The sequence below is a fragment of the Polypterus senegalus genome, chromosome 14, assembly GCF_016835505.1.
Source record: "Polypterus senegalus isolate Bchr_013 chromosome 14, ASM1683550v1, whole genome shotgun sequence".
NCBI lineage: Eukaryota > Metazoa > Chordata > Cladistia > Polypteriformes > Polypteridae > Polypterus > Polypterus senegalus.
Window position 1 is genome coordinate 142,183,427 of NC_053167.1, and position 27,605 is coordinate 142,211,031.

Sequence of the window (27,605 nt, forward strand, 5' to 3'; positions counted from 1 at the left end):
GCACCACCACTACCACCTCCGTTAGGGTGTCTTAATTGTGCTTCGGGAGTGTGGGGTACCAGGCCAGCTGTTTCGGTGGGCTATTTGGTCCTTGTACCACCAGAACAAGAGCTTGGCGGTGGACAAACTCCCTTCATTTGGTTCTAAAAATGTCACATTTGTACCCGTCACTCCAGGGTACCTACTGCCATTTTTCTGCACCCCACTGAAATAAGTACGTACATCGGTTTCGGTTAGCGCAGGGAAGCCGCCTACCAAATTTCGTGAAGATGGGGCCATAAATAAGAAAGTTCAATATGGCGGACATTGTTGATCGTTATGACCGTTACGTGTAGAATTTCAAAATGAAACCTGCTTAACTTTTGTAAGTAAGCTTTAAGGAATGAGCTGCCAAATTTCAGCCTTCTACCTACACGGGAAGTTGGAGAATTAGTGATGAGTCAGTGAGTGAGTGAGTGAGTGAGAGCTTTGCCTTTTTGTTAGTTTAGATACCCTCATTATATCCATTTTTGCCAATCACTAAGATTTCAGATTTCTGCTTATTTAGTTTGAGAAAATGAGGAATCGTCCATTCAGAAACACAAGGCAGACATTGGGGTCCGTGAACCAAGAGAGTCGGGGTCATCAGGTGCTATTGACAAATGCAGTTGTGTGTCGTCAGCAGAGCTGTGGTAGCTCACGTTGTGCCCCGAGATAATCTGACCTGATGGAAGCATGTAAATTGAAAAGAGCAGCAGACCCAGGACAGAGCCTTGTGGACCACCATATAAAATATCAGGGGTGTTTGAAGTATAATTGCCACAATTAACAAAGAATTTTCTACCTGTCAAGTAAGCCTCAAACCAATTTAAGACCCTGCCAGAGTGGCCCACCCACTGACTAAGACGATTTGTAAGAATATTGTGATCGATGGCATCAAATGTGGTGCTCAGATCTCGGAGGATGAGAACAGAGAGACGGCCCAGAAGATGGTATGTGAGACTTTTATAATGTATCGTGTCATTGTGATCAGGAATATGCAACGCTTGAATATCAAAGCACCACGAATGCATCTGTATGTTTTCATTTTGCTTCACCACATCGAACCGTTCATCAAACATCGAAGCAGTAACATCGATCCCGGAGGATCCTCAAAGTGGCTTTCTGTCACATGTAAATTGTAAACCGAGACACTGGCGTCACATTCCAACTTTGTCACACTGTGCCCCCCGACGTTTTGCTGGGACTGCAACTTAATTTCTGAGGATGTGCTCAGAGGACGCGTCAAACGCGTGGCAGCCATGAGTGAGTGTGCGTACGCGTTCTGAGTGTGACGTATAAACCGGCGCTAAGACCAACACGTTGGTGAAGTGCCTAAGATGTCTGCAGAGTACTGCTTGGGCGATTTTATTGCTCTGCTTTGCCACCACAGAGAACTTCATGAACCGCTGAAAGTGGCACCACAGCGCCCTCTGCTGGGAGGGACTCACCCTGTTGTCAGGTATTCTTCACGTAGCCCTTTGGCTCCAATGCCCTATTTTCTTGTCTTTCTACCAGTGCTGAGACCTACCATTGCTGCCTTTGGGATGGCCGTTTCGCCCAGTAGAAATTCATCATCCTGTTGAATGCCAGCAGCTCCCTAAAGTTTGGATGGATGACCTCGCTCTGCCTTCATTCTTCACGTGGAGCGCCGCCGCTCTGTTTCTCCCAGATAGAAAGCCTGAATCGACGGCCTGCGCCCTGGAGAAGAGTCATCTATTTAGCTGACATCTTTATAAAAGGCAGCGTCTGAGATCAGGGTGGGCAGTCAGCAGGCTGAACACTGCGTCGTAGTCGCCGTTTGGACTGGCAGCCTTGCTTGTGATTTCGACTCCCTGGCTAAATATGATTAAATCAGCAGCTGTTAAGAGTTTTCACCTCCTTGTAATTTTTCACGTTGTGTTTAATTTGGCATTAAGGGAAACGACTCTGTAGTGTCAACGTGAAAACAGATCTCTGCAAAAAAGTCTACATCAATTATAATGCATTTTATGTATTTAGCGCCTTTCCCTTCCTCAAAGCACTTCACAGAATTTGAGAAAGAACAGCAGGGTGTGTGCAACATTGGGTCCAGATATTTCTGCAAAGAACACCAAACAGATAAATACAGGAGATACAGAACATGAAATAGAATTAAACACAACGGAATACCAAGTTCAATACTAAAAGAAAAGCCTGAACAAATGACATCATCTGTGACATCACACTCACAAACACACACACAGATGTTATCGTGGGCATCTGGACAGTGAGGAAGACCTACAGAGGGGTCTGAATGTCCGGTGAAGTTCAAAGCCTCCCTGAAGTGACTGGCGTCTGCTGATCTCAGTCCAAAGGCTGGCGCTATAAAGATGAAGGCCCTGCTGTCACCCACAGAGTGCAGCTTCGGGTGGACCCCAAGTAGAGGACCTCGGTGGGCAAACAAGAGCCGAGTGATGGAGAAGGTCACTGCTGTGGTCCGGCGTGAGGCCATTTAGAGCATTGTAAGTTATTAATTGACTTTTACAGCGGGGAGAATAAATATTGAACACGTCAACGTCTTTCTCAGTAAAGATATTCCTAATGGGGCAATGGACTATGAGATGTTCACCAGATGTCGGTAACAACCCAAGTAATCCACACATACAATGAAATCGAAACAAATAAGTCCATAAATGAAGTTCTGGGGAATAAGAATTGAACACGCTGACTGAAATGTATTTCATACTTAATTGTGGGTGATGGGAGCTTCAAGACGCCTCCTGTATGGAGAAACAAGTCACATGAATTGCTCAGCTGTGATTTTGGCCCATTCTTCTGTCTTCACATCTTGAAGGTTCTGGGGGTCTCTTCTCTGAACTCTGATCTTCAGCTCTTTCCACTGATTCTCAACGTGATTCAAGTCAGGTGGCTGACTGGGCCCATCTAGCAGCTTCTTTATTTTCTTTATTCACTGACACCAATTGAGAGTTTCCTTGGCCGTGCGTTTGGGACCCTTGTCTTGGTGAAATGTCCCCCCTCGTTTCATCTTCAGCATCCTGGTAGATGGCAGCAGATTCTTCTCAAGAATGTCCCGCTACATTTCTCCATTCATCCTTCCTTCAATTCTATGAGGTCTGCCAGCCCCACACCATGATGTTCTCTCCTCCACACTTCACTGTTGGTGTTTTTGGGGTGATGATGTGCAGCTCCATTTCTCCTCCAATGACACCCAAAGAGTTCCATTTTGCTCTCCTCTGACCAGACTCTATTCTCAGTTATTTCATTGCCTTGTCCAAATGTTGTGCAGCAAACTTGAAATGAACTTCAATGTGCGTTTTCTTCAGCATGGTGAGCGTCCATAGAGGAGGCCATGACGGTGGAGGGCATTACTTACTGGACCTGCTCCTTCCAGGTCTTCCTGAAGCTCTCGACGAGTGGTCCTTGGCTCTTCTGATTCTTCTTTTGACAGAAATCTTTTGAGGAGAGTCTGGTTGTGGCCGGTTTATGGTGTAGTGATGTTCTTTCCACTTCAACATTAGGACCCCAACGGTGCTCACTGGAACATTCAGAAGTTTAGAGATGCGTCTGTCACCAAAGCCATCAACGATAAGGTTGTGAAGGTCTTCAGAGAGCTCTTTGCTTTTACCCATCATGAGATGCTTCTGGTGTGACACCTCAGTAATGACAGGCCATCAATGAGGACTAAAGCAGCGGATGTTCATCGGCACTGACGGGGGGCTATCAGAAGTGACAGACGTCAGCTGATTTCATGGCTTTTCAGGTCTTTTTGCACCTCCTGTTCTTCATGTGTCATTCCACTTTATTCCACATGCTGTAAAGACTCACGTATAAGTCAGGTCTTGAAGCTCAAATAATCGAGCATAAAATCAGACCCCGACTTACACTCCCGTTGAAAAATGCGACACCTTTCTTTTTTTTTTTTTACATCTTCTTGCCTCCTCCGATCTGTCATCAGTTTCTCAGACGCAGCGAATTTTGCTGCAGCAGCAGCACAGCTACCATTTTCTTTCGCCACTTCCCAACGACTTTTAATTTCAGACCAGCTTCCTATTTTCTTCTGATCGAACTCTCCATCGTAGATAAGGGATGCTGTGTAGCGGCCGACTCACTCTCACTAACCGGTAGCTACACCGCCAAGACCTGTGGCCGGGCAAGCTGAGGACGTTAGACCCGACAAGTCGTACTTCGTCCAAATAATCTTTCCCCAATCGACGATCAAAAATAAGCCAAATAATAAAGTGCGTATATATTGATAATGACAGAAATGAGCAAACTCCAAACAGTGTATATATCTATATATCACACCCCAACCAACCCCGACATAACACTCAACCCCAGAAGTGTGCGGCGGAAAGTAATAATAAAAAGAAACAGCGCAGCGTTAAGTTAATCCCCAACACAAACGCTCCCTCGACCGCACACCGAACACGAACTCAATAAAACGCACAGGAAGCACGAAACGCACATGAAGGTTCAGAAGATTTAACAGAAAATGTATAACGTTTGTGAGCCTGGGTCAGCTGGAAAAATTGTCCTACAGAAATTACACGGATGATAAAGATGACTACAACAAGTCACGGTCTCCCCGTGCTTATCCTCGGTCCGTGGCGTAGTCCAGAACCCCGGGGTTTCGCTGTGCAAAGCTGCTGTGGTCGGGCGTTGAAAATGGCAGGTAGGCAAAGGGGGGAATGGTTTGGATGGCTGCCCTCTCCTGGTTCTGGAGTTAATTGGCGGTCTGGTAGAACGGGATGTTTCTTTTCTTTTTTTTTTTTTGTCCTCCTGTTTAAATAGTGAAGGACCAGATGCAGGTGATAGGACTCACGGGACCAGTTATCAAGACGGACCCACGGTTCCACAGAGTTATCCTTCCCTTCCCATTGTTTCCAGGGAGCACATTTACATAGACACACACACACACACACACAAAGAGCATGTGAACAGGACAACGCGACGAAAGACGGGACTCGGCACAAAATAGACTTGTGACGACATTAATCATGTAGCACCGCTACAATACGAAAAACACTAAACAGTGCCAACCTAGTGCGGGTAGTACTGTGTGGTCACGTAGGCATAATACATAGGAAAATAAAGGCCGTGCGCTGCGTGGTTACTCTCTCAGGTGGGCGGGCGTTCGCATATCATAATCACTTGGACCAATAGCGTGAGTTTTACACATTTGACTTATACGATCATCGACATTATAAAATATGGGAAATTATACGGTAAAATCAAACCCCGACTTATCTGCGAGTACATACGGCAACTTACAGTAATTTATGGCCTTATTTTTGTTTTGATTTGTTTGTTTTTGTGGATTGCTTGGGTTGTGTTGTCAAAATTTAACATCTTATTGAAGAAAGAAACCTCCTCTGACAGGACAAATCGGTAATCAGGCTGGAGAAAAGCTGTTCATGGTATCTTTTAATGACTCCTTGGAGGGAGCCGTCTGTTACAGCCTGGTCAGAATGGTGCGAGAAACAAAGGATCGACGTTCATTTTCTAAACTGTTGAATTTACATACAGCGTCAATCAAACAGAAAGAAAGAGTACTGATGAATGAAAAGAACGAGAGAGAGAAGAGATAGTGAATCAGGACGTGCAACGGATTAGCAAGGAGGAAGTCAGGACAGCCATGAATAGGATGAAGGATGGAAAGGCGGTTGGTCCAGATGACATACCTGTGGAATCATGGAGGTGTCTAGGAGAGATGGCAGTGGAGTTTCTAACCAGATTGTTTAATGGAATCTTGGAAAGTGAGAGGATGATGAGGAGTGGAGAAGAAGTGTACTGGTGGGCCGATATTTAAGAATAAGGGGGATGTGCAGGACTGCAGTAACTACAGGGGGATAAAATTGATGAGCCACAGCATGAAGTTATGAGGAAGAATAGTGGAAGGTCAGATAAGAAGTGACATGAAGATTAGTGAGCAGCAGGATGGTTTCATGCCAAGAAAGAGCATCACAGATGTGATGTTTGCTCTGAGGATGATGATGGAGAAGTTTAGAGAGGAACAGAAGGAGTTGCATTGCGTCTTTGTGGACCTGGAGAAAGCAAATGACAGGGTGACTGAGAGGAGCTGTGGTATTGTATGAGGAAGTTGGGAGTGGCAGAGAAGTACGTAAGAGTGGCACAGGATATGAAGTGTGACCGTGGTGAGGTCTGTGGTGGGAGTTGGGATTACATCAGGGATCGGCTCTGAGCCCTTTCCTATCTCCAGTGGTGATGGACAGATGAGATTAGACGGGAGACCCCATGGACTGTGATGTCTGCTGACGACATTGTGATCTGTAGAGAGAGTAGGGTGCAGGCTACAGTGGCTGACGTTGGAGAGACTGGGTGGACAACAACTGAGCCCCGGTGCTTCAAAAGTGTTATCTTGATGGGAGAGCAGAACAGCAAATCAAACGCGCACAGCAGATCTCGGCAGATGGGCGGCTCTGAGGTCAGCTAGAATTGGGCTCAGTGTTCACTGTGAAGCGTGGAGGCGGCAGCATTGGGCCGTAGTGTCACTGCCGATCCAAATGTGATGTGGGAGACCCTCCGTGAGAAGACCCTGATGGTTGCCATTTGTTGTTTCACCTCGCAGGGCACCCGGGGTATCATTGGGAGGAGTCGCAGCACACGGCTTGATGCCAACTCCGTTCTGTCCTGGGCACTGAGGACGGCGGCTGTGAGGGCACCTAAGCAGGCGTTTTGTTAGAGGAATCTGTGAGCTGGTGACCTGCGTACAGAGGAGACGAAGCACTACGCACATCCAAATCTGTTCCTGGGGGAGTCCTGGTACAGTTTAGAACACAATACAATTTATTTTTGTATAGGAGGTCAAAATCACACAAGGAGTGCCATGGTGGGCTTTAACAGGCCCTGCCTTTTGACAGACCCCCCCTCAGCCTGGACTCTCTTAAGAAGACAAGAAAACCCTTGAGGGGAGAAAATAAACCTCAGGAAAGGCCGTTCAAAGGGAGACCCCCTAGGTTGGGCATGCAGTGGGTGTCTAAAAAGGGGGCGTCAATACAACACAATACACAGAACAGAACACACGTCATCCTCAATACAATAGAAATAGAACAAGTACAGAGCAGAATTTAACAGTAGATGACATCCCATAATAGAAGACCACAGCCATCAAGCTGACTCATTGTCCGTTCCACAGCTGTGTCAGTGCTGGGCCAGCAAATCCGATGACAGGACCCCTCTACCCGATGATTCCTGTAATCCTCCATTAGAGATGCCTTTACCTTAGGCAGGCAGGCGGGCAGTGGCACCAAGTGCCATATTTTAGTGGCGAGATGAGGAACCAAACAGGTGAGGGTGAGTAACAAATTATAACTATTCTTATTACTTCTGTTTTAGTCAGGGTGTGCTAAACTGAAGTCGTGAGCGGACAGGACAGCTGATGGGACGGTCCTTACAGATGGCACTGCAGTTGTGACCCGCTGGGCTGGTGATCCTCCAGCTAGGATTGTTGGCCATCTCTGGTCCACGGTTCTTGAGGCTGACTTTTCATTTAGCTGAGAAAACCCCCCAGTCTTACTGAGAGATGGCACAGGTGGTGCACCAGCTGAGGGTAGGGAAGGAAGGCTTGCAGGGGTCTGTGGTGTCCAGAGTCCAGGCGGGTGGTCAGGCTGCCCTTCTGGCACTGCAAGAAGTCTTTGCTTCCATAGTGAAAACTTGAAACGAGCAGCTGATACTCTCAAAGCAATCAATGGGCCTGAAATAAAGCCATGGAGTGAAGTTAAACTCCCCAAGGGAGCCGTGAGCGCCGGATATCAAATTAGAGGAAATGCGTAGATGAGATGGTCGCCGCTACCAAGAGTTGAAACTATGGGGGCGTTTACTTTTTCACATGAGTGAGAGTGGGAAGCATTTGTTCCTTAAATGATGAAAGTCCTTATTTTAAAGCGTCATATTGTGTTCAGTCAGATCCGAGGCCGTTCATTGTGCAAATAAACAGAGGCTATCGGGAGGGGGGCAAATACTTTATCACAGTCAGCACCGTGGATGACAAGGTGTTAAAGGTCAGCCGTCAATAGGTCCTGCTCTGGTGACCCCGTGTCTGTACTCAGTTCCACTTCTGTCATTTCAAGCTGCCACTCGGTTGTCCACATCTTTAAGATGGCGGTCGTCTCTTTGCCGTCACATGGAATTGTCACGTGCGTCTGTGGCACCTCCTCTTCATTCACGCTGGTTGAATGTTCACCCTCAGTGTCATTTAAGGTTGAATCTAAATCTGCACGCCCCGAAGCAGGAGGGCAGGCAGCTGCCAGGTGAGATTTCATGCTGTTGTTGTGACGACGGTAAGAAACGGACCCCCGGGCACCAGGGAGAGAATGTGGACGGCCCTGGGAGCAAGCGAACCTTAGTAACGGCACACGTGTCTTCAATCTGCCGTCGGGTGACGCGACAGCCTGGTGACCGAGGGCATGCGGCTCTTCCTGTCAAGTTTTTGAAACCCGAATGGAAACAACTTGTGACTGCACAGTGGCAGCTGAGCGTTAGAATGAGAACTGCAGGGTCTGAACCGAGACCACCAAGCAGGAACAGAAAAGAGACACCTTGCAGGAAGACCACGGCCACCAGGTGCAAATGAGCTGGACTGGGGAGCGCAACTGTTGACAAGCAAGACGAAGACGAGGCAAATCACACTTGAGCTCTCCACATAAAGAAAATGACAATAAAAATAAGGAACAAATGACAGCTGACCAGAAATGTAACAAAACGGCAATCATCTGAAAGGCCAGGAGCAGATCTGAATTCTTCAGACCTTGAAAAACCAAATCGTCAAACTAAATGCTGTAAACTGAAAATCAAAAATCGACCGACGTGGAGAAAACGAACACAACGGGTCACGGGGCTCAGGCCTGTCCCTTCACTAGGACTCGTTGGGGGCTGCAGCACAGTAACTGGGGGGAGTGGAGGCTCAGAGAAAGAGCGGAAAGATACGTCTACATCCAACTGAGCGCTGGAGTGTGCGTTAGGTCATATGGGCATCTTCTGGAATTACTCGGGTAGTTCAGCACACTGCACGCACGGGCCTGTTGATGGGCACCTGCATGTCGGAATGTCACAGGACTGTCAACTCCTGACAATAAGGAGGACCCTGTAAACGTATTATATAGCAAACATTTATATCTGTCTGTCAATTACTCTCTATCTATCTATCTATCTATCATATAGTGCCTTTCACTCTATCTATCTATCTATCATATAGTGCCTTTCACTCTATCTATCTATCTATCTATCTATCTATCTATCTATCTATCTATCTATCTATCATATAGTGCCTTTCACTCTATCTATCTATCTATCTATCTATCTATCTATCTATCTATCTATCTATCTATCTATCTATCTATCTATCTATCTATCTATCTATCTATCTATCTCACTCCCAGCTAAGTAGCCTTGAGTGTGCCCGGTGTCACAACTCTTGAAAGGGCACACTTAACTCCCTCCTAGGTGATGATGAGATGTGTGTCCCCACCAATTCAGGTGTCCTGGCTGGGTGTATGTGCCCGCCCTCTTCGGTGCTGTGCCCACGTGTCACAAACTGCCCACAAACTCCAGCTGGGCTCTTTTGACTTTTTTTCCTGTGTTGTCTTTTGCAGGCGGAGCAGGCCAGTCTCGTCCACTTTGTGGATTTTCTGTCTTTGATTCTTCTGATGGCAATCTGGGCCGTGTGCCCCCGGGACAGCCTCGCCCTCGTGGGACAGTGGATCCAGAGCAAATTGGTGCAGGTGAGGAAGGAAAAAAGAAAAAGTGGGGAGATTTTGGGAGGTGTGCCGGGCCCCCGGGGTCAGGATGTTGTCATTCATCACATGGTGGAGCCCGCCGGTCTGCTCCGCTTTTAATCAGCGCCCTTCCTATCTGTCTTCTGGCAGCTCTTGTCAGGCTCAGTGCCCACGCCGGCTCATGATGGATTGGCTGTTCGCATCATCACTTCATTATCCCTCTGATGCACTGAGTGGCGGCGGCTGGAGTGCCGAGCAGCGCAGCCTCATCTCAAGCACCCCCACCTATTGTTAAAGACAAAGTCGGAGTACCAGACGGGCACCACGTAGAGCTGGGGGTAAAGCGCTTTGTGCAGCTTGTAATCTACCACTCTCGTCCAGTGTGCCAGCTGACGTGCTGTATGAGTTAGTAGCCTTCATTCCTGCTAAAAAAAGACACAGCTCTGTGAAAAAGTATGTGCCCCCTTCCTGATATCCGCTCTTTCTGCACTGTCGAGAAAGGGACGCTGAACGAATGCCAATGCCGTTTTTAAAGCAGGGCTTTCATTTTTTTCAGTGACCCGAGTTCTCTAACTTTCTTGTCACTTAACAAAGTTCTTGAATGAATTGGGGTCATTTTTGGCAGAGTGGCATTCCTGCAGAATCTTCCCAACTGTTCCAAATGTTGTCCATGTAGACAAAAAGTCATTGCCCCCTGTAACACTAGAGGGCACCGTCGCTCCTCTAGCCCAACAGACAGACAGACAGACAGACAGACAGACTGACCACACGAGCTAAAAGCATCAAGAAGACTTTTTTTTCTTTTCTTTTTGTGACAGCCACAAGTACTAAACAGTCACACAGTTCTCTCCTTTTTCTTTCTTTCTTTCTTTCTTTCTCCTCCACACCTCCCAGCAGGCTTTGTCCACCTCCACCCGACTCTGGCTTGTCTGCTCCTTTAAATAGTCCTCGACCCGGAAGTCCCTCCGCCCTTCCCATCACGTGACTCGTCAGCACTTCCGGGTCAGATACAGAACTTTAGTTTTCTTCTTCTTCCGTACTTCTGCTCTTCCGTTCCTGACACCTACTAGCACTTCCAGGCTGCGTAGAAAATAAAGAGTCACCAGGTCCTCCTGCGGCGTCTCCTGGCGGCACCCACCATACCCAGCAGGGCAGGGTGAAGCCGAACTCAAGATCCCATGTTGCCCTGCAGGAATCCGAGGCACCGCTATGCTGCAGTGAAATCCCCATCTAGCATCCTGGGGGTGGCCAGTGTCCCAAAGTAGCTGCCGTCCCCCATCCTTCCACTCTTTGGGCGTCCCGGCTGTCCATCACACGCCACTCGGAGGTGGCAGTCATTCCAACTGAATGCTTCGTTTAGGTTGACGTCTGCCCTTCACGTTGCTGTTGAGGATTTTGAGCCCACTCTGTTGGTAGACGTGCCTTCATTGTGACACCGCGGTGGGTTTTTGGGCGCCGACTTCTCGTTTCAGCATTTCAGTTGGGCTTTGATTGGCTTCTTCAAGACGTCTGAGCCATTAAGTTGTGGATTTGCTTGTCCTGCTATGTGACACTCAGTGACACTTCAGGTCCGGACAGACGAGTGGATGTTCACCTTAAGAATATTCTATAAAGTGCACAAAAGTAAGGTGGCCTGCTAAGAAGCCTTACGCTGCCACCACCGTGGTTTGTTTTTGGAGGTCCATAGTAGCCGTGTGGTCCTAAGGGGTCCACTTTTGACTCGCCTGTCGTTATTCCCAAAGACACTGACGCCCATATTAGATATCGGAGGTCTCCTCTCTGCTACCCTCCCATTTTTCGGCCCTCTCTTTCTTTCTTTCTTTCTTTCTTTCTCATCACGGAGTCCTGAACGCCGACTTTAGCTGAGGCCACAGATGCCAGCAGTTCTTTGGATGTTCTTCTTGAATGAGCTGTCATTGAGCCCGTGGGGGCCGTTTTGGCAGGCTTGGCCGTTTCTGGGAAGATTCCCAGCCGTTCCAAATGTCGTCCGTGTGGAGTTTAATGGCGCTGTTGCTGTGCCCTTGAGGTCATTTTGGTGGCTTAGCCTTCCATGTGAAGATTCTCGATTGTTCTCAACGCTCTCCATGTGGCAGTAATGGAGCCCCAGGGCCTCACAAGTGGCTTTGTCGTCGTTTGCTTTTCTGATTGGAAAGTTTCAACAGCTTTTCTGCTCGTCTCGGCTGAGTTTGCTGCGATTGAGGCCTCGGGTTCTTCTGGTGACGACTTCACAGTCAGGGTGAGGGTCAGCATGTGCAGAGCTTTAGGTGAACAGGGCTGGCCGGCTGACCGGCCGTGTTCAGTAACTGAGAAATGGTGTCCTTACAAAAATCAGAAGCCATTCATTGTGACAACTACACAAGTAGAGGCTGGCAGGACGGGGCCCGAACCTTATCTCAGCACTCGGTACCCGTCAGCAGCCCAGCCCCTGTACTCTCTGCTCTGCCACCCTGGCACCTTTTCATTTGTTCTCTGCCATGCCTGCTTGTTATCGCTGAACACGCCATATTGTCATTGTTCTGTGGTCCTGTCACCCTGGAATGGCAGCCAGTAGCCCACCACCTAGTAAAGGACCACAAGTCCTGCTCCACTATCTTTGACCCTCGAAATACAAACTTTGGTCTCACCCAGCAGGTCGGGTCAGGCTGGGGGGCAGCCATTGGTCCAGAGTGTTGCCACACGATGAAACGGGAACCTCTGAGGCAGACACGCAGTCCAGTCCCGCACTCCGGAAATGACCGTCTATCTGCCACAGCATCCCCTCGGCCCGGTCCTCGATGATAAGGGGCCTGTGAGCCGGGTCACTCTCGGGTAATCGTGCCACATGGCCGTAGTGCCGTAACTGATGCCCCCGCATGGTGCAGGTCATGTGCCTCATTCGGGACTCGCTGGGCAACACAAAGTCACACCAGCGGCACCCAAGGATTCTCCGAAGAGACACAGGAGTCCAGTCTTGGTGTCAGGTCACTGGATAGCGGCCATGTCTCACAAACAGGGAGCCCCAGGACTCTAAAGACTTGGACCTTTGATATCGGGAGTGCCACACACCCCTTTAAAGTGACCGCTTGACCCCACACTGTCATAGGAAGAGTCACATAATTGTCACTGCTGAGGTTAGTAAACCTCTCGTTGACGAGGTCGACACTCTCTCCGCAGACGGACACACTGCTGATGGCCGTGCCCAGGTGGTCAGTAAAGGCCCGTCCAGCAGATTTAAGAAATCTGACAAACGACAGGAGAAGATCGTTAGTTTAGCTAATGGCTTTGCTGCCGTAATAGCTCGCTATTTAATGTGGCAGCTTATAAAGTGGATTACAGTATTGATCTTCTATATAAACGTCTGCGCGTCGAGGTCTGTCTGTCTGTCCGGCCCTGAAGTGAGAGGTGGAGTCTGGGTGAGAGCTCCGCCCCCTGAGGAAATGGAAAACTCGCTTAGCCGCTAATAACAGAAACGAGGCGGGCACGTCGGCAAAACGAAACCTCAGAAGAAAGACAAAGTCGCTTATCCGCTAACGTCGGCAAAACGAATCCTCCAAGGAGGGAGACGCCCAGAGTCGCTCCTTTCAATTAGCGACATCTCAGTTTTTTTTCTGACCGTTTCAGTAGTTTCTAGGACCTCAGGGCTTTTTACAGCACAGGCTTACACGACTAGTATAATAAATATATATTTTTTAATTTAGCAGACCCAAAAAATAGTAAAACTGTACATTATCTTTAGGCCTTTCAATCAAACTGACTGGCCTAATATCATCAAAACTTAGAATGATTATTTTTGACATTTACCCATAGTTCCTCTTTATGCTAGCGTTGCTAATGTATGCAAATAATGCAATTTTTATCATCCAATGAATGCTGTTTTGTCTGCTGGAGCTCTCTGTGACTCTGCTTCCCCCTTTTTGTATTCTTTATTGTGTAGCCTTTGTCAGAAGGCCTCAAATCTCACAGACGTACCCCTGTTTAGAAGGTGGTGTACTTTATACAATACAATTTATTTCTGTAGAGCCCAAAATCACACAGGAAGTGCCACAGTGGGCCCTGCCTCCTGACAGCCCCCCAGCCTCGACTCTCTGAGAAGACCAGAAAATCCTTGTAGGGAAAAAATGGAAGAAACCTCAGGAAAGGCAGTTCAGAGAGAGACCCCTTACCAGGTAGGCTGGGCGTGCAGTGGGGGTCAATACAATACAATACAATACACAGAACAGAACAAATCCTCAGCAGAGCATAGAAATAAAAATTTGACAAGTACGGAGCAGAATTTAAAAGTAGGTGACATCCCATAATATGATTTGGATTTGTTCAGAGTCCTGGAGACCTCGGCCATCAAGCTGCCTCCCCCATTTGGCCATTCCACAGCTGAAATAGCGCTAATCCCATGACAGGACCCCTCTTTCCCACGATTCCTGCGATCCTCCATCAGGGATGACTTTACCATAGGCAGGCAAAACAACTTGACAGGTGGGCCGTGGGCACCAAGTGGCACATTTGAGTACCGAGAAGAGAAACAGAATAGGTGAGGGTGAGTATCAGATCATAACTCTCATGTTACTTCTGTTTTAGTTCTAATGACTGACAGCAGAGATGCAGTCTGCACAGTTAATCAGCAGCTCTAGTCAGGGTGTGCTAAACTGAAGTCGTGAGTCTTAAAAGCTGAGACCGAAGGGGCATCTCTTATAGAAGCAGGCAGACCACCCCACAGTTTAGGGGCCCTGTAACTAACTTCTCCCCACCATCCCTTCCACATTTAGAACCTCAGGCAGTTACACAGAGTAAAAGACAAGTAGGAGTTAAGATACACTCTTATACACTTTAGATGATATTCATAAATAACTAGGGGCGGCCTGCTCGTCTCTGCCGCTCGCAGACAACCAATCTTTTAATTCTTGTGGCTACGCCTCTTCATTGGGAGGCAACATGACTTAAAGTTTGAAGCCAAACAATATCTACATACTTCTGTCATATCACCGATGTTCACATATTTGAACTCTTTTTGCTTTTCCCTTTTCGTCTATCGCAATGAATTTTGATTCCGTGTTTGGAATTCCATCGTGACAACGCCACGTATAACTGCCCGTGAGTGAATGTTGTTTCCTTCTCTCTACATGAAATACGTCTGACAATAGCATTCACACAGATGAGAGATGATTGACCCGTGGGCGTGGCTGTAAATGTTTTAGATGTGGGCGGGGATTTTCCAAATCTCTTTGCATAAAGTTTTGTCTCGCAGGCGGGATTTCACTTTCACCAAACAGCCAGTCTTTTAATTCTCGCGGATACGCCTCCTCATTGGGAAGAAGCACTATTTTTCCCAGATAGCAACATGAATTAGACGATCTACAAGTCTCCGACTTAAAGTTTAAATCCGAACAATATGTTCGATCTCTTTTCGCTGTTCCGTTATTTCACCGAGTAATATTTTCCATTTGTTTGCGCCAATGCGATCTTTACTATCAGTTTTTTTGAGATTTTCAAATTTCCGTACTTCCCTTATCTCTATCCCGCTCTGCATGTGTGTCGCGCCAACGTTTTTGAATTCTTTACGACGTTCTACTTTGTCATCTACTCTTTGTCTTTTATTTCCTTGGTTTAAACGCTTGGCACAAAGTCTCGTCTCGCGGGATGTGAAAGTGTCTCTCTGAGAAAGATGACATCTCGCCGCAGGATAAAAAGTCTCGTCTCGTCACAGGATTTTTTTATTATAATAGAGAGATGTATGTATGCAGGAATGAGGTTTTGGATGTGGCTGATTGGATCAAAGAAGATTTCCACTTGTGGACAGTAAAGTTAAACTAAACTAAATGGTGAGGGGAACCTTCTCAAAATGAAGTGCTGTTAAAAGTGGTGTCCACCAGGGGGCAGTGCAGGGGCCGCTTCACTTTTTAATATACTAGGGGGCTATGCCCCCCTGCTCGCTTTGCGCGCCAATCCCCGTGTAGGCCCTACACGCTCGTCATTCGCTTGCGACGAATTGTGCTTTGCTTTTGTATAAACACGAATATCAACTCTGTCTTTGATATTTACGTCTTTTGAAACTATTATCGCTGACAGTTTGTCACATGTTGGTTTATTATAAATGCGAGCGTGATCTTTTCGTATTCATACAGAAATCCAAGCAATCTTCTTTGTCCGTGTTTTTCAGATACATTTCGTGTAAAGAGCGATACTTCTAGACGTATGGATTTGTCTCCATTATTGGCTGTAGAAATTCTAAAACGTCCGATCGTTTAACTCTTTGGATTCTTTGTTGCGTCGCTTCTCCGTAGTTATAAATATACACCTGACCGAATTGTGGATTCTTTGAAATTAAACTTGTCGTAGCTTTAATTGTTGCGGGCCTGCAGATTCTCGTAGCGTAGGTCCTGAATCGTGTAAATCTAAATTTTGAGCACTGAATGATGTGAACGTGTACAGATTATTGTAGACTCGGATATTTTGCCTGCAGTGTTTATGGATTTCACTTTCACCAAACAACAAATCTTTTAATTCTCGTGGATACGCCTCTTCATTAGTTAGAAACTCTACTTATCCCTGATGGCAACACGAATTAGACGATCTACACGTCTCCGACTTAAAGTTTAAAGCCTTACAATATCTACATACTTCTGTCATATCACATATATGTCCATATTTTCGATCTCTTTTCGCTGTTCCGTTATTTCACCGAATAATACTTTTCGTTTGTTTGCGCCGATGTGATCTTTACTGTCATTTTTTTTTTTTTTTTTTGAGACTTTCAAATTTTCGTACTTCCATCATCTCTAACCTGCTCTGCATGTGTACAGTGCCAATGTTTTTGACCCCCTTTAGAGCGTTCTACTTTGTCTTCTACTCTTTGTCTTTTATTTCCGGCCCAGGTCCTGGTTAAATCTCTTACCACAGAGTCTCGTGTCGTGGGACGTGAACGTGTCTCTCTGAAAAAGTCTCGTCTCCCAGGGTTTTTTTATTATAATGGAGAGATAACAATAAGCAAAGTACAAGTGAATATTGCCAACCATACAACCTGATACATGCTGATGTGTAGTTTCAGGCGGCGCACAGATGTGTTGGTTACCTTAAATGTCTCGAGTTCATTTTGTGTTCAGCTTTCTTCAGAACAGGCCGCTTGCCCGTCTCAGTATGGCTGCCGAGCTGTGCTCTTCATTGCGTTGTCCTTTTCAGTTCATGGTGTCCGAGATGCTCCTTCATCAGTTGGTAACACAGACTGGGAGGAGTAAAGCAAACAAATTGATAGGCTCTCTGTCCAAACCCTACAGCCAATAGGGCGTCGCGCTACTTAAAGGGTTCTGATTTTAAACCAAACAGGCAGCTTTAGACCAACAGATTTCTGGCGTGGCACAGTGGTCTGTCTCACAACTGAGTACCATTCATTGAGCTGATGCTTGCCAGGTGGGTCGTCTGGCTCTCCTGTGGACATTGATTGAGAGGGTCCTGCAGAGAATCGCTGGGCAGACTGGTTTTAGGCAACCCTGTCATAACATCGTAGCCCTGGGGGGGTAAACAGGAATGAAACACTAATATTACATTTGCTTTGTTTAATTCACAAATAAAATGAAACAACTTGTATATAAAATTTGACACCACAACAAAAGCCCAGCATCAGTTTTTGCAGCCAGGGAGAACTTTTTTGGCGGGGCAGGAGAAAGAGCGCATGTGAAGAGTGCAGTCGTCAAGTCTCGGAGGGTGCAGAACAGCGGCAGGCGGGCTTTATAAACTTTGAGCGCCAGTTTTAGTGTAAGCCGAGTGGAATTGTGGGGGCGTACAGATCCCCAATACCTGGGCACAGACAGGCACAGAGACAAGGCGACACACGTTTATTGGTCGTGGCGCAGCGCTTTTCCCTCGCACAGTACATCAAGCACACAAGCCATCACGCTCAGTCTTTTTCTTCTTCCTTCTCTCGTTCTCTGCCGCCTCCACTCCTCTCCCAGCAAGCTTTGTCCTTCGCCTCCCGACTCCGGCTGTCCGAATGCTCCAGGTGGTTCATCAGGATCACCTCACCTGGCATCACTCCAAGGTGTGGTGGAAATCTATTGAATGGCACTGCAGCTCCCCCTGGTGGCCCCCAGGGAACCCAACAGGGCTTCACCAAACTCCAAGGCCCAGCATGCCCTGCGGGAATCCGTGGTGCCATAGCTGCCCAGGAGGGCTGCCCCTCCAGTGTCCCAGGGGAAGGTAATGCCTCGCGGTCCTTCCATCCAGGCGGGGTAATGGCCGAGTCACCCGTCACAGCGTGTTTGAGAGACGCTTTGGACTAAATCTGCCCAATGTCTGCAATGTCTGAGTTTGTGTCTCCTCTCTATGCCAGTTTAAGATTTTTATTTTTGATCATCATATACATGTTGGAGCTGATTCGTTTTGTTTTCCAACGATGTGTCCTGGCTTAGCCAGCCTGTTCCCCCCCGGCTGGTGTCCACAGTTGAGTTTCTTGTTAGTTTGGTTATTTTATGCCATTCATTTCTATTAAGGTTTCTTATGTTGTACAAGTTCTACTTTTCTTTTAGACCCAAAGAAGTTTCTCCGATGTCTTTAATTAGTTGTGTTAGTGAATTAAAGGAGTGGATGGATGAGAACTATCCATCCATTATCCATCCATCCGTCCATTAGCCAACCTGCTATATCCTAACTTTAGGGTCATGGGGGGGTCTGCTGCAGCCAATCCCGGCCAACATTAGGGCGCAAGGCAGGAAACAAACCCTGGGCAGGGTGCCGGCCCACCACAGGAATGAGAACGACTTGTCTTTAAACACAGATAAGAGAGAGATGTTAATTATTGGAGGGAGTGACGCTGATCACAATAATAATCTGTCATTTAACTCAGTTGGAGTCCCCGTTAATTTTACTGAATCAGCCTGCAATCTCGGAGTTCTCTTTGACTCTAGAAGGTCATTTAAAGCGCACATTACAAAGTTGATCAAATCAGGTTTCTTTCATCTTAAACATGTTGGGAAGTTAAGGCGCTTTGTAAATAAACAGGATTGTGAGAAATGAATTCCTGCATTTATCTCTAGTAGGATTGACGACTGCAATGCGGTGTTCACTGGCTGTTCAAACTGTTCTTTATTCAGCCTCCAGTTAATCCAAAATGCTGCTGCAAGAATTATTACAAGAAGAAGAAAATACGAACACATCACTCCAGTTCTTAAATCCTTACACTGGCGCCTGGTCAAGTTTAGGGCAGATTTCAAAATCCTCCTTTTAACATATAAAGCCTTAAATGGCCGAGGTCCGGCTTACTGGTCTGAACTTATCATGACTTACAAACCTGAGCGCACATTAAGATCTCAAGATGCCGGTCTGCTTAGGAGTCCAAGGATTAGTAAAATAATAGTGGGAGGTCGAGCTTTTAGCTACAGGAGCCCCTAAACTGTGGAATGGTCTGCCTGCTACTATAAGAGGTGCCCCTTCGGTCTCAGCTTTTAAGACTCACGACTTCAGTTTAGCACACCCTGACTAGAGCTGCTGATGAACTGCACAGACTGTCATTAGCACTTAGACATCAGTAACATGGTTGATACTCACCCTCACCTGTTCTGTTTCTCTTCTCGGTACTCAAATGTGCCACTTGGTGCCACAGCCCACCTGCCGAATGTAAAGTCATCTCTTATGAAGGATCGCAGGAATCGTGGGACTGAGGGGTCCTTTCATTGGATTGGCTGGCCCAGCACTGACTCAGTTGTGGAATGGCCAATTGGGGGAGGCAGCTTGATGGCCGAGGTCTCCAGGACTCAAATCATATTATGGGATGTCATCTACTGTTAAATTCTGCTCCGTACTTGTAATATTTTTATTTTTATAGTGCATTGAGGATGACTTGCGTTCTGTTCTGTGTAATGTATTGTATTGACCTCCCCTTATTTTTGACACCCACTGAATGCCCAAAGGGGTCTCTCTCTGAACTGCCTTTCCTGAGGTTTCGTCCATTTTTTCCCTACAAGGGTTTTCTTGTCTTTTTAGACAGTCAAGGCTGGGGGGCTGTCAAGATGTAGGGTCTGTTAAAGCTCATTGTGGCACTTCTTGTGTGATTTGGGGCTATACAAAAAATAAATTGTATTGTTTTGTGTACATTTTACTTTCTGTTCATTTGCCCTTGGGTTTTATGGGTGGCTCCCCCCAGTGGGTGTGGTCACATGCCAATCACCGCCAAGGACGGCCCTCCAGCCTATTTAAGGGAGGGCCTCCCATGATTCCTAGCGAGGGTGGAGAGTTGGCTCTGAGTATCCTTGGCCTTCCTTTGCTTTGCTTTTAGGATTTTCTGCGTTTCTGACGTCTGCTTTGCTTTGCACACGACTGTGGATTTTGTAACAGGACTGCGTGAATTGATTTTTCTTTTTGAACATCCACTCAGTTTTGGACTCCATATTGGAACTTTGCTCACCGTGTATCATCGCCCTGTCTGGTGCTCTGTGGAGCTCGGTGTATCGCAGAGCATTTTGTAGAAATAAACCTTTTAATTTTATAAAGATTTATTCTCAGCCCTTTGGGTTTCCAGTTGGACCTTTTGATGGTGCCCAAAAAACTAGTGGGCACCTGTCCTGTCATGGCTCAGCCAGCATGTTCACCCCTAGCTGGTTTCTTGTTTGTTAGGAAATTAAGCAAAAGATAAAAGAGACAAAGTTCAGGTCCAAATCTGGCCGTCCGCACTCCTAGCAGTTGAAGGATTCAAAATCTCCAATGAAGATCAAGTATTCAGGTGTGTTTTGAGATTTACGAGTTGAAATAAACGCCTGCAGTCCTAAGCTTTGTGATTTGGCCGAGGAAGTTAGGGTCATGCGTAAAGGTGAAAGGTCAGGTGTCCGCCCCTAGATGGCCACCTTGTGTTGTCACCATCAGGTCACATGGTTCACATTATGATGAGCCTGCAGTCCAGATCTCCTACTTTACATGTTTTTCTAGTTCACAGCTCAGTATTGTGAGTTTTAAACTTTTATTCTTCACATAACAACAACAACAATTTATGTTTGTGTAGCCCCAAATCACACCAGAAGTGCCGCGGTGGGCTTTAACAGGCCCTGCCTCTTGACAGCCCCCCAGCCTTGACTCTCTAAGAAGACAAGGAAAAAACTCCCAAAAAAACCTTGTAGGGACAAATTGGAAGAAACTTCAGGAAAGGCAGAGAGACCCCTTTGGGCATTCGGTGGGTGTCAAAAATAAGGGAGTCAATACAATACCATACACAGAACAGAACGAACCCTCAAAACAGCATAAAAATATTACAAGTACGGAGTAGAATTTAACAGTAGATGACATCCCATAATATGATTTGGATTTGTTTAGTCCTGGAGACCTCGGCCATCAAGCTGCCTCACCCAATTGGCCATTCAACAGCTGAAACAGCCAATCTGATGAAAGGACCCCTCTACCCGACGATTCCTGCGATCCTCCATCAGGGATGACTTTACCTCAGGCAGGCAAAACAACTTGGCAGGTGGGCCGTGGCACCGAGTGGCACATTTGAGCACACGCCTCAGTGAGCTTTGACAGACCCCCCTTGCTAAGATGACAAGAACAAAAACACTGCAGGGAAAGAAAACTGGAAGACATCTTAGCACAAGCAGCTCAGAGAGAGACCCCCATTTAGGTAGGGTGGGCACACAATGCATGTCACAAAAATGGGGTGAATACAACACACAAGACAGAACACAGGTGACCCTCTTCATGGGGCCTGATGGCCGGTCTGTCACTGTCACCGTGCGGTGTATTTCTGATCCCAAACAGACGCCTGGTGAGGTTTTGTTCATTTCTGCAGTCTGCGTGCGTCACGACCGACGTCTGGTAAGAGTCTCGCCAGGATGGAGTCTGAGACGAACAAAACGTGCGGGACGAGCTTCACGTTAAACATTGGACTTCTGTTTATCGGTTATTTGACATTGCATTGTTTTAAAGCTAATCATCTTTTATTGCTTTATATTATATTTTCCCAAAGTAGTAAGTGTATTAATGTTTGTGTCTGTTGTACAAAGAATACACAGGCTGGTGAGGCCCGTGTGTGTGAATCAGGTGTGTCACTTTGGGCCTGCCTGGCAAACAGTAAGAGTAAGTAATAAGTAATAGTAAGTAATGGAAATAATAAGTAATAGTAAGTTGTAAATGATTAATAAAGTATCTATCTATCTATCTATCTATCATCTATCTATCTATCTAAATAATAGTAAGTAATGGTAATAGTAAGTAGTAAGTATTAGTAACTAATATTAATAGTAAGTAATTGTAAGTAATAAGAGTAATAGTAATTGTAATAGTATTAATAGTAAGTAGTAAGTAGTAAATAATAGTAAGTAATAAGTTTTAGTAATGGGAAATAGTAAGTAACAGTAATAGTAAGTAGTAAGTATAGTAAGAGTAAGTGGTAATAGTAGGTAATTGTAAGTAGTAAGTAAGACTAATAGTAATACTAATACTAAGTAGTAATACAGGGTGGGCCAAAAGTTTCCATACATAGGCAAAATAAACATATGCATATATGCTAAAACATTTTTATTCCTATAATATGCTCTACATGACTGCAATTTTTTTGAAAACACATTTCAATCCTGAGCCGGCCATCAGTATGATTTCAATTTGTTGCTCTTTATTCAAACTCATTTTTTAAGGTATCTGAAACATAAATCATCTTAGGGAACGTATCACCAACGCGGTTACAAGCATAACTCCTGGCAGTCATGTAGAGCACATTATATAAATAAAAATGTTTATTTTTGCTATGTATGGAAACTTTTGGCCCACCCTGTAGTATGTAGTAAGTAAAAGTAGTAGTAATATTAAGTAGTAAGTGATAGTAATAGTAAGTAATAATAGTAATACTAAGAGTAAATAGTACTGTAAGTAGTAGTAATCTCTAGTGTAGTGTGTGTGTATGTGTTGAGGCTGGATGGTGTTGTGAGGGTTACCAATTGATGTGCATCATAAATAATAATAATACCTTTTTACATTTATGTGGCACTTTTCTCACAACTCCAAGTGCTTTGCCAACTCCACAGAGTGGGGACCCAGGGGCACAAGGCCGTGTTCTCCATACTATGAAGCAGCAGTGCCTGCCACTGTGCCACACTTTGCCTCAGGTGGTATTTATTCCACATGCTGGCACTGCTCCCAGCTACAGTATATCAGCAAGTTGTTTCCGGGCCTGCTGTCTGCTCTGCCATGCCAGCTGTTACCCACCTTCCAGAGCCCTCTACCCAGGTTACCCGTTGGACTGCTGCTGCTTTACCATGAGCTCCCTACATTATCATTCAGGAGCACAGGGAAATTCTCACCAACCTGCAACCTGCTTGCCAGCCTTTGATGCCATGATAAATAAGAACATAATAAAGTTCGGACCTTGACTTCCATCAGTAGAAGACACAGTAGATGAGAGTCCAGGCAGAGCTTTGTCGGTTTGCAGCAATCTCATCACACACATTAGCACCCACCAGTAATGCTCTGCCCCTTCACCTTCTTTGCCCGCTTATTGCCCTGTGCCCTGTTATGCCTGCCTCTCTGATTCCTCTTCCATAGCTGTGTTTTTTTTTTTTTTGGTCTGTCAGATGCTGTTTTTCTGCTTTTTAATCGTTTACGGTGAGAGGTCGGCAGCAGGTCGATTTCCCAGAAGACACTGTGGCCTCTCACTTGTTCTAATTGTTTGATTAATTGGTCAGACGTGCGGCACTCGCTGGCTGTTATTTTACTTGACTGTGAAGAAATGTGTGAATGGATCCCTCCATAGACAAAAGGCCTGAGTTAAACGTGGGCATCCCAGTGGTGGTCTTGAAGCACAGGGCATGGAATGGTGTCTTTTGGCTAAGGTGCCAGCGTCTGGTCCTATAGTCAGCTATAACCTGAAATGATTTACCAGGCAGGGCCGTTACCAGGTGTGTGGCAAGCATCAAGGACTTGAACTTAACTTGTGCTGCCACAAGGAGCCCATGTGGTGATCTGACAAAAGGGGGTGACGTGCCCGCCACTGTGCTGCTGCATTTTGAGTCATTGGCAGTGGCTTAGGGGCCCAGGCTGGCACCAAAACCCAAAAGCAGGACCAGGAGGCCGTCGGGTACAGTTTGATGGCCCTTATAGGACAAGCTGGTCATGGGGTCACCACCCCAACGACTTGGCCGGTGTCCGCAATGAGGAGCCAAGCAGACAAGCCGAGATAACAAGAAGCCAAGCTGGAGATGGTGTTCCTTGAGGTGTGCAGGGAATTCAGCTGGTGGTAGGAACAACTGGCAGACCTGCATATCATCAGCATGGCAGTGATGGAAGAAACCCATTGGAATAGATGAGGAAGGGGCCGAGTGCCCATTTGTGGAGCACCCTTGACATCTCCTCTCGCCAGGACACACAGTGAGATCTGCGCCATATGTTGGACTCGGACCACCTCATGGAAGTCCCAGTGACACCAGGGTCACAGAGGGTGACAAGTTGACTGTGCTGAAGGCACAAGAGAAAGATCTAGAAGGAGGAAGACAGTTTGGTAGCTCTAACGTGTCACCAGCGGTATGTAGAAATGTCTCGGCCCTCCTTGAAGCCTCACTGATTAGCATCAAGCAGTTTGATGTGCAGAAGGAAGGAAGACCCTGATGAGACGGACCACCGCAGTGCTTTGGATAGAAAGGAGAGGAAGGGGGGCTGCTCTGTAAATTGACCAACTTGAGACGGGTCAGGTGTGGGCTTTTTTAGAAGGAGAGGCGCTATGCAGGACACGTGTGGGGGGCGACATGTCGAACTGCAGAAACGAGTGAAGGCGAGACAGCTTGATATGTTAAAACAGGAAATTAAAAAAACTTTCACGTGGCGCACGTACAGTGGGCACCACAGCCACAATAGACAACCTGGGGCACCGCTACACTTCACTCCAGGGGTGCTGGAGCTCGGTGTCCACAAGTAACCAATTCAGGGGCGTCCAGGCCGGGCTGAGCTGCCGGTCGTCTCTCACAAGGGTTACAATGAAAACCTGCAGCCACTGCGGCCCTCCAGGACTGGAGTCTGAGACCCCTCATGTAACGGCCGACTCGCTCTCCCAAACCGGCAGCTGCACCACCAAGACCGGTGGCCTGGCGAGCTGAGGACGTTAGAGCCGACAAGCCACACTTCTTCCAAATAAACGTCCCGAATCGACGATCAACGATAAGCCGAAAGACAAACAATATGCAAAATAACAAAGCGAGTATCTCTCTCTGTTGTAGAAAAAAATCGTTTTGGAAGATTTTCTCAAGTCCTGCGAGACTTTGGCCATGACATTAATAATAATAATAATAATTCTACTCAGAGCGCTCAGCAATTGCAGGTCAAGGGCCCAATAGAGCAGAGCCGAGTCCCTTATGGCATTTTACGGTCAAGTCCCGCCCTCCTCTCAAACCACGCCCTCTCATGTTCCTCTCACCTCTCATTGGTGTGAGTGCTTTTGTCATCACACTTCCTGTGCTCTCAGCTCTTATTTATTTTTACGTTTTCCTCACTTTAAGTTCCCATTAATAGAAGACGTATTCTGTCCAAATCTTACTGAAGAATTTCATCCCGTTGGGTTATCAACAAAAGAAATGAGTACGAGGGTAATCCTAGCACCGAGAAACGATGAAGTCAAACGAATTAACGCGAAAATCGGTTACACGGCAAATTGGTTAAATGCGTATCAATAGACTCTGCTAAAACAGTTGGTGGTGATGGTGAGGAAGATGAAAACATCAACTTACAATATCACGAAGAAGATCTACAAGCGTTAACACCGTCTGGTCTTCCACCGGCCGGATTACTGTATCGTAATGTAATTGCGTAATTGATGTGTGAGTGATGGGCTGTGCAATAGCGAACAGTTCTGAAGTGTAAAAAGTTAACAGGCAACAAGAAAGGTCATGTAGTCCATCTTAACATCACACGCCAATGGAGATCTCGATATGCCATTCGTAGTAAAACGTTTACAGTTTCTCGTTAGAACAGCTTTTGCTATGACAATTAACAAATCACAGGGACAAACATTCGAAAAAGTCATTTTATTTATTAGAGAGAAAGAAACAAAATTCACTCGCGGTCAGTTATAGGTGGCGTGGATGCAAATGTAAGACTTCACATGAAAATTAAAATCTCTTTAAATTGTAAATCTGCATCCCCATACGCGAGCGGCACAGCAAAGAGGCGAGTGCATAGTGCTGGCCAGGGAGTTGGCGAGTGAAGCAAACAGGGGGCAAAGCCCCCTAGTGTTAATAAAAAAAAAAAGAAATGAACAAACTCCAAACGGTATATATATATATCAACGCACGCCAACCAACCCCGACATAACCGTCAACCCCAGAAGTGTGCGGCGGAAAGTAATAATAAAAAGAAACAGCGCAGCGCGAAGTGAATACGCAACACAAACGCTCCCTCGACCGCACACTGAACACGAACCCAATAAGACGCACAGAAAGCACGAAACGCCCATAAAAGTCCAGAAGATTTAAAGGAAAACGGATAACGTTTGTGAGCTTGGGTCAGCTGGAAAAATTGTCCTACAGAACTTAACACGGATGATAACGATGACTACAACAAGTCACGGTCTCCCCGTGCTTACCCTCGGTCCGTGGCGTAGCCCAGAACGCCGGAGTTTCGCTGTGCAAAGCTGCTGTTGTCGGCCGTTGAAAGTGGCAGGTAGGCAAAGGGGGGAATGATTTGGATGGCTGCCCTCTCCTGGCTCTGGAGTGAATTGCCGGTCTGGTAGAATGGGACGTTTCTTTTATTATTTTGTCCTCCTGTTTAAATAGTGAATGACCGGATGCAAGTAATGGGATTGGCAGGACCAATTATCATGAGGGTTTCACGGTGTCATCCTTCCCCCTTTGTTTCCAAGGGAGCACATTTACATAGGCACACACACAGAGACCGTGAAAAAAGGACAACCCAACAAAAGACGGGACTCGGCACAAAATACACTCACGACGGCGTTAATCAAGTAGCACCGCTACACACTGAGCGGCACCATAGAAATACACGTTGTTTAGATCATCGCTACGTTGTCCCCATGTCACCTCCTGATTCTTCTTACAGGCCGTCCAGGTTTCTCCTTCAACTCCGTGTCTCGCTGTTTTTTCCCCCCCCCAGTGTCCCACACTCCTTGCGTAATGAAGAGCGTCAGTCCTGATTGCTCCTCCCCTTTATTTGCACTGACGTCCTCGAGTCTCTGATTCGCCCTTAAGCTAAAAGAATTCTGCTGGGTCTGCTTCATCGATGGCTTTGAGGACTTTAAACTCCTGGATTAGGTGAACTCTTGGAGGCTGTCACAGTAGGTCATGTCCTTAACTCCCATGATGCTCTCCTCGGCACGCCTTCAAGTGCTGCTGTGTCTTTCTTGTGCTGCGGTGACCTGCACTGCACTTGTGACTCCAGATGTGGTCTCACTGGACCATCGCGTAGTCTGATTGGTCTTCAGTGTGTTGGGGTCTCGAAGCACATCGGACTTTTCCGTTATAAAATGTTTGAACTCGCAGTTTGGTTTTTTTACTTCTGCACAAGGCATTCCACTTGTTTCTTCCTTTATAAATACTTGGGTGAGACATTTATTCCGTTCGTTTGCCGTTTCGGTGGTTTCTCCATCCGTGTCCCTGCGGTTTCTTCAGTTCCCTGTTGTTGTCTTTTCTGACAATAAACAAGTGGCATTTGAAAATGAAGACCCCTTGTGGCCATATTGAAAACTGCAAAAAGAGGAAGACCAGCAGTGTTGGCTTTGTTAAAATGGCGGGTGGTGCCCTGCCTGTGATAACACGGTGAGAACAGTTGGCAAGTGATCACCCTGAGATGTCCATACTTTGCCCAGTCTGTAGGTAGCATCTGGCATAGCTGAAGAGCTCCAGGAATAGGAGTGGGGGCCCCCAAATCAGCACATGGCTTAGAACTTGAAGACCACCCTTGTGGAGGATGCCTGGGCTTTCAGGG

At 46.6% G+C, this 27,605-nt stretch overlaps 1 protein-coding gene across 1 annotated transcript in view; it reads left to right on the forward strand.

Moving 5' to 3' along the window:
• Nucleotides 1–27,605, forward strand: part of oma1 (OMA1 zinc metallopeptidase) — a 78,854-nt gene that overhangs the window by 39,560 nt on the left and 11,689 nt on the right. Inside the window, exon 6 of the mRNA XM_039736115.1 lies at nt 9,612–9,740. Coding sequence (XP_039592049.1) covers nt 9,612–9,740 — 129 coding nt within the window. The remainder of the gene's footprint in view (nt 1–9,611; nt 9,741–27,605) is intronic.